We start from the raw sequence: 11915 nt of genomic DNA, 5'->3' as shown, positions 1-11915 counted from the left end.
TTTGGACAAATGCCTAAGCATTCAAACATGGACAACCCAAATCGAGTTCACCAATAACAATGTGGATTGTATGCTAAGTTCGGACAGTAGCTGTGGGTTGTTATAAAGTTTTGAATTATTTGAAAGACTATTATTTTATAACTTGCACATCCCTAAATCCAAGTTTTAGATTGCATGGGGTTTTTCTCATCTTTTGTTTTAATTTATTTCATTGTAACCATAAAATCTATGTTTATTTTTAACTTTGGTAATTAGCAATTAAATTGCATACATTTCAAAAAAAAAAAAAACTTAACATAGTTGCTTTAAGTACTAATAGCTTGTTGAAAATACTATAACGAGAACTAATTTGAAAAGATTTACTAGTAACTAAGTTTTTAGGATCATTTTAGCAAACTAAATGTATGTTGGAAAGGCTTTAATCCAAACTTAAATGCCAAATCGACAAAAATAGGTAAATTCCCATAACTAAAGTAATAGGTACAGTGAAAAGTGAGTCAAATTTACAAATGCCTTTTATAACTCGAAAGGTATGATGATGACTAATGAGCAAAACATAACATATATATTTAATAAGTTAAATGAAAAGAGCATAAATATAACAATAAAATTCATAAATAATCTCAAACTTCAAAGTCAAAGAAGAGTATTAAGTTGTGTTAATAGCACACTTAACTAAAGCGTGAAGCCAACAAATCTTAGGGAATTAACAACAATTAGTCATTCACTTCAAAATCAAAACTCACATTACTCATAATTTGCAATATTTAATTTTAATATCAAACTTTCAAAACAGCTAAAACAATAAAATCATCTCAAAATATCACAATCAAGTTTTTTATTACAAAATATACAAGTATCCTCAAATCAATGAGAGAATATTTTAGGAAAAAAATTTTCTTATGTAATCCTTTCATATTTTCTTTTTGCTTTGCTTGTATTCTAAGGAAGTTTAAGGTTAGAATGCTTCTTTATTTTCTATTTACTTTACTTATACATCAAGTAGATTTAGGTCTAGTTGGCTATCATATATATGCCTTAAGGTAACCTTTTATTTTCATTAAAAAAATTTTAGTTCTTTGCTTAGCTCTTAAGTTTTTTTTACATGGTATCAAAGCCTAAATGTTTTTATTTTTTTGTGAAAATTTTTTTCTATGGCAAAAAAACCAATAAAAATCCAAGCAAAATCTTTTACCAAAATCATGAATAACAAACCATTCCACTATTATTTGAGTAATTCTAATAGATCAAGTGATTTGTTGGCATCCCATGCATTAAAGGGGTTCAACTATTCAATATGGAAGAAAGCTATTGTCAATGCATTACGATCGAAACACAAATTGGTATTCATGGATGGAAAATTACCAAAACCAGAAAAAAGAGATCTGGAAGAGGATGATTAGTTGACTTGTAATGCTATAATAGCATAGTTGTTAAACTCATTCAATTAGAAGTTTCATAAAAGTATTATATATCATGACACTGCTTACGACATCTAAAGAAATCTGAAAGAAAGGTTTTCATAAAAAAGTAGACCTCGAATTCAAGAATTGAAAAGAGAAATAGACAACACTAGATAAGGTGAATTAACAATCTCATATTATTATACAAAAATGAAGGGACTTTGGAATTAACTTGAAATTTTTCCAAGTCTAATGGATGAGAATGTAAGAGTTGTACATGAGGAGTCTTGGTTAGGGAAAAAGAAGAAGAAAAATTGCATCAGTTTCTAATGGGATTAAAAAATTATTAGGCTGTTGTAAGATCGAATGTTCTTTGTGAGGATCCATTACCATTTTTAACATCTGTTTATTCTCTATTGAGTTCAGAAAAGATGTTGATGGCAAGGCCAATTATGGAGGCAACAACATTTAAAGTATATGTTGGAGAGAGGAATCGAAATCTAAAAAGAGATCATATAAAATTGTTTTGAGCTTATAGCATATCCACCAAATTAGCAGGGGAAGAAAAAAAAGCTTTCAAGCAAATGCAATCATCAATGCAGCAGTCATAAAAACGAAAGAAAATGATGTGTCTTCCTAACAACAAGTAAATCAATAGCATATTGTTCTAAATCCAACAGTGTTATCTCAAACTTAATTTGATCAAGTGATGGCAATACTTGATGGATACAAACAATGAACTCCCACTATTAACTTTGTTGGCAAAATTTTTGGTTCTCAAAATTGGATTTTGGATAGTGGGGCATTTGATCATATTATGTCAAATTGAAAGTTGCTCAAGTGTAAAAAAATTTACTATGGAAGTTACACTACCAGATGGAAGAAAGTCACAAGTAGATTGTATTGGAGATATTAAACTAAATCTCAATATTGTTTTAAAAAATGTTCTTTTCTTACCAAATTTCACCTGCAATTTAGCTTCAATTAATAGAATTTCTCAAGATTTAAATTGTTCAGAAATATTTTTTTTTCAAATGGATGTATTTTACAAGACTTTGCCACTAAAGGCTTATTGGAGTAAGAAAAATTTTGGCAAATGCTATGAGATTAAAGAATCAACCAAAAGTGCTACATAAAAAGTTGGGACATATCCAATTATCTAAATTGAAAGTTTTATTTGATGGTTTGGTTTCAAAATAAAAGTCTTTTCCCATGTGATGCATGTTACAAGGCTAGACAAACTCAATTATCATTTCATATTAGTAGAAATAAATCAAGAAACTTATTTGAATTAGTTCATGTTAAAACTTGGGATCATATGAGACTAGCACACATACTAAAGCTAACTATTTTCTTACTATTGTTGATGATTGTTATAGAAGTACTTAGGTTTATTAAATGAAAATTAAAAGTGAAGCTCAATCTTTATTTGATCAATCTTTGAAAATGGTGCAAACTCAGTTTAGTATGCAAGCAAAATCAGTTCAATGAAATAATGTTTAGGAGATCAAATATAGAGATTTCAAGAGATATCTTCTAAAAAAAGGAACTCTACATCAAACCGGCTGCACACACACCTCAACAAAATAAGGTGGTGGAAAGAAATCACATGTATATATTAAAAATTACAAGAGCATTTTGTTTTTAGGCCAATCTACCTTTAAGATATTAGAGAGAATGTGTAATGACAGCATCATATTGGATAAATATCCTACCCACACCAATATTTGATGAAAAATCCCTATATGAGGTTGTAGTTGATTTATCACGCAAGTGCATATATCTTTAACAAGTAATATAACGATGAAATAAAGTATCGTTCCCATAAAGAATTGTTTTAATTCCTATTGTTAACTATTAAAATTATAACACCCTAATATTATCTAAACAATTAAAATTTAAATTTAAAACTAATAAACTAAAAATAAAACTAATCTAAAATTTATTAGCAAGTTTATTAAATTCGAGTGACTACCAAACCCAAGATTATGATATGCTCAATACTTTATTTGAATATTATCTCTCTCTCTCTTAACTCAGTTTAATGGATTAAGTTGCTAACCTAGAGTTTTAAATTATTTACAAGTCTCTGTCGAGTTTTTAATAAAAATATATCTCTCAATTAATTTACTATATATCTATGCAAATTAAATTAAAGATAGATTCATTAAGTTCAGGCTCTAATCCTAGCTACGTATGGCTTATAGGTATATGTCTACCCCATAAGCAAATCAAACCACCTAATCAACTAAGTGCATTCGATCATATGCTATTCTATTCAATGTTTACCTAAATCTCCTTCGTCAAGGTTTAACTTAGGTTTCCAATTCAATCTAATTAGTGATCAGGCAATTAGAAGCATTAAAAACAGAATAAAATAAACAACTTAAATCCATCAAACATAAGAAAAATAGAGATAAATAAATCAAACTACGTATTGAGTTCAATCATAATCTTAGATAAACAATTTAATTCCTCATCAAGTCACACATCATCATTAAATTAAATTCAAACATTGAAACTAAACCAAGAGAAATAAAGAATAAAGAAACTCCAAGAGTGAAACTCTTGATCTCCAAATCTTCTTAAATCCTCCAATTTCTTTTCAGGTCTAATGAAACTTTCTTTCAATGATTTTGTGGCTTGAATTTCAGTTGTCAATCTGGTATCTCTTTTTCCCCATCTTAAAAATCCTCCGAAAGGTTGTTTTATAGGGCTTTGAAGTTAGGTCAAGTTAGGTAAAGAAAGAATTCAATTTCAATCAAGATTTCCTCATTAGAGCACGTGAGCTGGGGGCCTCGACCCATTAATTAGCAGAAATCGTAATTGCTCTAGGACTGCTACAGTAATTCAACTTCAACATAATTTTTGACCACCTTCCAAGTCGAACTGGGGGATGTGGTAAACATAAAAGATGTATATTTTTCTCTTTTCTTTCCAATGGTTCAATAATCATCTCATTTGAAGCTTTGTAGAGAGAGTTATGGTCAAAATACAAAAACATGTGCAATGAAAGTCTACATCTTGAAATTGCTCTCCATCTTTCTTTAAAATTCTTCTTCCATCAAACACCTGCAAAAGTACAAATAAATCAATAACAACTTATCTTAATCACATTAACACTAAATTAAGCATAAAATTAACTAAGGTTAGATTGATTCACCTAAACTAATTAATTTAAAATAATTAAATAAAATCCACTAATTTTTATACATTACTACAAGAACTAAGCTAAATTACTATCAAAATTTAGTCCAAATAATTCTATATTAGAGAGTTATCAAAGGTTTTATTTAAAGAAAAACCCTTATATGATCATCTTGGAGTGTTTGAATGTTTATTTTATGTCTATGTTAAACTTAAGCCAAATGATAAGTTCGTTGCAAGATCCAAAAAATATCTTTTTAGGCTATGTTTCGGGAAAAAATGGCCATAAGGTAATGAAACTCAATACTAGAAAGTTGTTTAAATCTCAAGATGTCATATTTTATAAGGATTTTTTCCCTTTTAAAACTATACAACCTTCAAAAACAACAAAAATGCAATCATCAACAATTGTGATTGAACTTGAAAAATCAAAACATGCACAAAATTAACCTGAAAATGTAGAAGACTCAATCAAGATAGAGGAAGGAAACATGAGAGAATCTGATTTTGAAAAAAAAGAATGAAGTAATTGAAAGAGAAATTATAATTGAGAACTCAAGGCCATAAAGGGAAAAAAGAATGTCACAAAGATTTGAAGATTATGTAATGATTTGCAAGAAGATTATAGACCTTCAACCAAGTATAACACTCTTATCAACTAATTGTATGGTAAAGATTCTCAAAATTCATTCTTTTCTAAAAATCTTGTAGTATCTTCTACTAAGAACGTAAGATTGGAAGAAATGAATCTTAAGTCAGATACTTATTAAAAGGTTGTCAAAAATTCGATGTGGAAACAATGAATAAAAAGCTAAAAGCTCATTTTTCAAACAATAAATGGAACCTAATTCCCTTACCAAAAGAAAAAAAGGCCAATTAGAAGCAAATGGGTATTCAAAATTAAACGAAAAGCTGATGGAACAATTGAAAGGTATAAGGCTCGATTAGTTTCAGAGAGTTATAGTCAAATGGAAGGATTCAACTATAATGAAACATTTTCTCTAGTGGCTAAATTCACTATAGTGCGATGCTTGTTGGTTACTTCAGTAATTAAAGGATGAGAACTACATAAAATGGATGTTGATAATGCTTTCTTACATGTGGAACTCAATAAAGAAGTATTCATGAAACCTCCTCAAGCTGTGGATGTTCCTAATGATTCTCTAGTTTGTTAACTGTATAAGTCCTTGTATGGACTCCAACAAGCACCACAAACATGGTTTGGAAAACTTTCCACTTCTCTTCTCAATTATGGTTTTAAACAAAGTCCATGGGATCACTCACTATTTACACTTTTAGATGAGGATAATTTCTTGACAATATTAATCTACATGGATGATCTTATACTTGCTAGGAATAACACAAATAAATGAAAACAATTTAAAAAATATTTCCAGACTTGTTTCAAAATAAAAGACCTAGGACCCTTGTATTATGTTTTAGGTTAGAGGTTAAAAGGAATCAAGATGGAATCTATGTGAATCAGCACAAATATGCAGGAGATATTATCAAAGAAGCAGGCCTTCATGATGTAAAGGTGGTGCAAATAGCCAATTCCATAACAACACAATTTATGTAGTCAGATAAAGGACTTACTTGAGGATGCTACTACATATCAAAGACTCGTGGGGAGACTAATCTATTTGAATATTGAGCAATGGCAGTGACAACGACAAAACTGGTTTGGTTACATAATGTTTTAAAAGATATGTCTTTTTTTATTACAAAACTCATTTCTCTATTTTGTGATAACAAGTCAACCATACACATTGCATCCAATCTAGTCTTTCATGAACGAACTAAATATATCGAACTTGAATGTCATTTTATCAAAGAACACATTCAACAAAAACTCCTAGCTCTCAATTTTGTTCCTTTACAAAATCAACTTGCAGATTTGCTAACCAAGGGACTCAATGCTGAACATTCAACTTATTGCTAAATTGTATAAAGGTTCACTCTCCACCAACTTGAGGGAGGCACGAAGCGGATACCTACAATATCGATGGCAAGTTCAGTGTAGTCCGAACCTATCACCACACAAACTTGAAGGAGGCTATCACGAAATATAGAAGTATCCTCAAATTAAAAAGAGAATATATTGGGGAGAAGATTTCCTTATGTAATCTTTTTCTATTTTTCTTTTAGTTTACTTGTACTCTATGGAAGTTTAGGGTTAGATTATTTTCTTATTCACTATTTACTTTACTTGCTCACCAAATAAGTTTGAGTCTAATTGGTTATTATAAATAACCCCCCAGATAGTTTTTTATTTTCATTAAGTAATTTAGTTCTTTACTTAGATCTTAGGTATTTTCTACATTTTTTGAACTTTTCAACAGAAGTAAGAACATCTTCTCTTTTATTTCTATCTAGTTTAAGAGGTGTTGGGGGTATTTCAAATGGTTTGGGTGCTGATTCACACATTCTAGAGGCTTTGAAAAGGGAACCACTTTGCTTATAATGATTAACACCAATGAATAATATGAAAGATCTAATTCTTTATTTTTTTTTCTATAAGTTGTATCAAAACATATTGAAAATTAGAAAAAAAAATAGAAATAAATTAACATGACAATGATGTGTAATCTAACTTGGCATTTCTAAGACAAATGATTCATTAGCATTGTCCCTTGAGGCCATGCCGATCTCCTTTGCCGAATAGAGGTTGGAGTACCTAACTGTAATTTTCTTATCTTCAAATACCAAATGAACAATTTCAATAATGTTTGGGTTCTAAATTTATAATTTACCCAATCAAACATGTTGCTAATATATGAACAATAGAGAAGGAATACGGTGATCAGTACTAAAACAATTTAGCAATAGGAAAAATCAAATTGAACCTCTTGTAGAATTCGAAAGAAATGAATGTGCAAATGCTGCATGAATTGCTGCCCCAATGGGAAACACATCCTCATCGATGGTGTAATAGGGACTATGTGGAGGATGTATGGCTCCAGTTTTCTCGTTGTTAATGCCTAATAATAGGAACGATCCAGGAACCTTGTCTAAGTAGAAAGCAAAGTCTTCACTCCCCATGAAAGTAGGAGCCAGTTTTGTGTTTTCTTCTCCTACTATCTCCCTGGACAGACGCATTACATGTTCATGAACTTTTTCATCATTCACAGTTGGAGGAATTGTCGGGTGTTCCTTTCCTGAGAAGTCAATCTTCGCAGAGCACCGATGCACAGCTGCCTGTGCTTTGATTACCTTGTAGAAGAAGTTGGATATTCATGAATATTTACATAAAAAATCATCTTAATAAATACTATCTAATATGCTATGTTCTGGTCAGGCTACCATTTTATTTCCCTTAGAAATGTAGGCCTACTGATTTTTCGCCAGCGATGAAATTCACATTCCATTTCTTAGTACCATTAGTCATTTGAAAACTAGGAGATAAATAGTCACCTCTTCTAGCTATTCAAAAAAAAAATAGTCACCTCTTCTACTCTGTCCCTAAGTGCATTGAAGCTCTTCTTGCTGAAAGCTCTGAAAGTTCCTGCTATTGTTGTTGAGTCCGGGATCACATTGAATGCAGTTCCACCGTGAATCATGGCTACTGAGACCACCTGCAGTATTCAATACTCTGAAAATTGTGACAAAAGTACATAATTACATTAAATCCAACATCCGAGGAAATGAAAATTGCATGATCGAATGACATGATTTAGCTGATGAAGCCCTTGACATTATTTGAAAGTGGAAATAACTTCACCTTAGAATCTAAAGGGTCTGTTTCCCTTGAAACTATATTCTGTAAACTTATTACCGCTGTTGAAGCTGCCAAAATCGGATCAATGGTTTGTTGGGGAACCGCAGCATGACCTCCTTTTCCACTAATTGTGGCTTTGAAGCTCCCACACCCTGCTAGAAACTCTCGAGGTCGTGTAGCAACAACACCAAGGGGATATTGAGGCACTATATGCAACCCAAAAATGGCCTCTACATTTTCAAGCACCGCCTCTTTGATCATGTCTTTTGCTCCTTCACCCCGTTCCTCAGCTGGTTGAAATATAAGAACCACAGTTCCCTATGGCAAAAATCAAATTTAGTTTCTAATAAGAGAAGGGAAGAATTAATATCCTAAAACCAATTGACAAATGCTTTAGGCTTCACCTGTAACGCGCATCGCAGCTTTTGCAGAATCTTTGCAGCTCCAAGCAGCATGGCAACATGGGCATCATGACCACAGGCATGCATTTTGCCATCTACTCTGCTTTTATGCTCCCATTCTACCAATTCCTGCATATTAAAGATGCAGACTACATGACATTCCAATTAATATCTAATAAACTTTTCAATTTCTTCTTTTGATTTTCCTTTGGGGCAGGGCTTGAGAGTCTTGAAAGATGGTCATATTTCTCAAACTCAACCAGTTCCTTCAGTCATTTGCTTTATGCAATCTATTAAAGCTGAAAACATGTCCAGCACAAGGTTTAATTCTTTTTCCTATACTCCATGACAAATTAAATCTATAAAACAGTTGAATTTTCCTTATATCTGATCTTGTAGAAACATTAAAACCCACCGCCTTTTCTTTCTGTGAAAATAGAAGCCAAATGTAGACAGCACTTCCAGTTGACTTCTTCCCATAATTCATTATCATGGAAATATTTGCTCTGAATTTTATATAAAATAGCCAGCTGAATTCAATAAAAAAAAAAAACCCAAATACTGTTACTAGTGACCGTATCATAAAATAAAGTACTATTTTCTTTCTATGTTTAGTAAACTTTTCAATGGTCTCCCCTTTACTTAAGCAAGGGTAATAAAAAGGAAAGAATCATTTGTCTGTTTCACATCTAAATTTCTTTTTAAACTGTAGATGCTCTAATCCTATTGACTATTGAATACATATTACATCAAGGTAACAGCGCTCAAGAAATCAATAGCCTGTGCCGTGGGTACATAATTTAATCCATGAGTACACAGTAAAAATATCTCAATTTCCCCTCTTCATTTTTCTTTCTCCATTTAAAACAAGGGGGACAAAAAAGAAAAGAAAGAAAATTGACCTGAATAGGCAAAGCATCCATATCAGCTCTCAAAGCAACAAAAGGTGGAGAACCAGACCCAACTATAGCCACAACACCAGTTCTAGCCACAGGCCACCGATAAGCAACACCAAGATGATCAAGTTCATGCCTAATAAGCTCACTTGTCTTAACTTCTTCAAAAGCAAGTTCAGGGTGTTCGTGTATTTTCCTCCTTATCTGCTTCATCCAATCCACTGTTTCTTCGTCATATGCCAGCCTAAGTATCTGGTCTTTGACTGACACGTTGGGACAAGCTGTTGGACTACTTGAAGAATTGAAGCAGTGCTCTTCATGGCAAGAAACTTGGAATACTAAAGAGAAGAAGAAGGGAGACAGAATTATGGCGATTAAGAAGATGTGTTGTAGAATGTCCAGCGCCATGGCCAAAGGCCAAGTTGGTTCAAGTGATACAAACGGTATGGGTGGTTAAGATTTTTATATGGACTCTTTCTCTCTCTATTTTTATTTTTTGATAACGGACTTTTTCTCTCTGGACTTTTCCTTATTAATTAATATTATTTGTCATCCTGTTTCTGGTTTTATGCATCACATTTCGTTTGACTTGAAAACACGTTTGCAGGATTCTTGACCCTTAGATCAATTCCAATGAGAATTTTGGTAACGGATCTATCCGTCGATAGACCCCAATGAGTCCAATAACAGACTCCTGTGGATCAGATTTACAGCGGCTCATGGTTGATTTGATTTGGCAAAATGGTGTTATCCTTGATGGAAAGCAATGCCCATTTACAGTGGGCCTTGCATCCCTAGCCATCTAAAATGTTTTTATATATTTTTCACATTGTCCACGTTTTTTAATTCCTCAAATTCGTCTCCCATTAATCTCGCCTAGATCCATGTTAAGTCAAAGTTAACCCACACCGTCATTTCTTTTAAGTTATACAACAAAAGATGATAACCATCTCTTCTTGCCAACAAATAAAAAAAATCTACTTCCTAAAACTATCTTTCCTTGTCATCTATTAAATTTTCTCAACAAATTAAGTAATTATCCCATAAAAGTATAGGGAGGTTTGACAATTCTAGATGATCCATCCTATCAAATCATGTGGAAAACCTTCATCTTTTCACATTATATATACACAGGGCTCACGTTACAGAGTCTTTTCAGTCAGTAATAGGTACAATTTTGTTGTTTTTCGCAAAATGGCACTACCCTCCTACAGCGACAACTACAAGCCGCAAGGAAAGGAAATTACAAATCTAGTGGGCCTTTCCTCAATGTCTAATGTGTCTCACATCACTTGCTTTGGTTTTTTGGTAAAATGGCACTACCCTCCTACAGCAACAACTGCAAGCCACTAGGAAAGGAAATTACAAATCTAGTGGGCCTTGCCTCAATGTCTAGTGTGTCTCACATCACTTGCTCTGTCTTTGACCCCTCTAAATTATCAAGGCAAAAATTATTCTCCTCCAATTCTTTTTTGTTCCTTTTCGAAGTTCAAAAGCCAAATTCGACATCTAAAATCCTTTCCTCTCCGTGCAAGTCGTTGGTCCCAAAAGGAGTGCAAAGGAGAGGTAAATAGCACTTAAAAATATTTTAAAAGTAATTTTTAGGAAGATGAAAACCGCTTAAAAGATTTAAGATGGATAGCTTAAAGTTTGTTGAGGTTAGTGAGCACCAAGTAATGAGATATTAAAGAAGTGAATAAAACACAATATTTATAATGATTTGGTCTACCTAATCTACATCACTACCTTGATCTTCTCAATTAAGGATTTTTATCTCAATTTCACTAAAACTAGTGAAATTAACAACTTTCACCAAACTTTTACAAGTTGAGGTTCTAACCCAAACTCTAAACCCTTACAATAACAATTAGAGTGCTTCGCATACTCTAATTAATCAAAAAATAATGAAAATATGGAGTATAATTAATCATTTAGATGATCTAAAATGTACAAGTTCAAACTCAAACACTTTACAAAGAATAAGAGTGAAAAAAAGTGTACAAGAGAAGGTTTTTGCTCTTTTTAGCTTTTTTAAACTCTTTGGAACTTCTCTCATCTATTTTTAATAGTTGGAGAGGCTTTTTTACTTGAGAGACAATTTCTGACCTTAAGAGACAAATTTTGATCGTTGGAAATAGTTCTAATGTTGTTCTAGTTGTCATTTTATCTTCTAGTGCCTAAATTCAAATGTGCAGACAATGCTTCATTAACTAGTTAAAGATAGGCTTTAACCGATTAAGCCTTCTTTGATTTGCAATGTCGAGCAGTTCTCTTCACTATGTTAACCAATTAACGGTAGCTTTAACTGATTAAAAACTTATTGTTTTGGGACATCTTCAAGCACTATTTT

The 11915-nt window shown here is 32.1% G+C and overlaps 1 protein-coding gene across 3 annotated transcripts; it reads right to left on the bottom strand.

Annotated features, from left to right (window-relative positions):
* Positions 4435-10044, bottom strand: LOC18609368 (IAA-amino acid hydrolase ILR1-like 1). Of its 3 annotated transcripts, XM_007044439.2 has the most exons (6): positions 9572-10044; positions 8673-8798; positions 8272-8586; positions 7997-8125; positions 7397-7763; positions 4435-4475 (listed from the first exon to the last, which is right to left on the bottom strand). In XM_007044439.2, the coding sequence occupies exons 1-6, from the start codon at positions 9971-9973 to the stop codon at positions 4468-4470; spliced, it is 1347 nt and encodes a 448-aa protein (XP_007044501.2). In that variant the 5' UTR covers positions 9974-10044; the 3' UTR covers positions 4435-4467. The 3 variants fall into 3 exon arrangements, with proteins under 3 accessions (XP_007044501.2, XP_017970521.1, XP_007044503.2); XM_018115032.1 differs by lacking the exon at positions 4435-4475 and having other exon boundaries at positions 7129-7763; XM_007044441.2 differs by lacking the exon at positions 4435-4475 and having other exon boundaries at positions 7129-7763; positions 8326-8586.

This window comes from Theobroma cacao, chromosome 2 (genome assembly GCF_000208745.1).
Source record: "Theobroma cacao cultivar B97-61/B2 chromosome 2, Criollo_cocoa_genome_V2, whole genome shotgun sequence".
NCBI classification, from domain to species: Eukaryota; Viridiplantae; Streptophyta; class Magnoliopsida; order Malvales; family Malvaceae; genus Theobroma; species Theobroma cacao.
The sequence above is the reverse complement of the archived record's forward strand: the minus strand, read 5'-3'. Positions and strand labels throughout refer to the sequence as shown.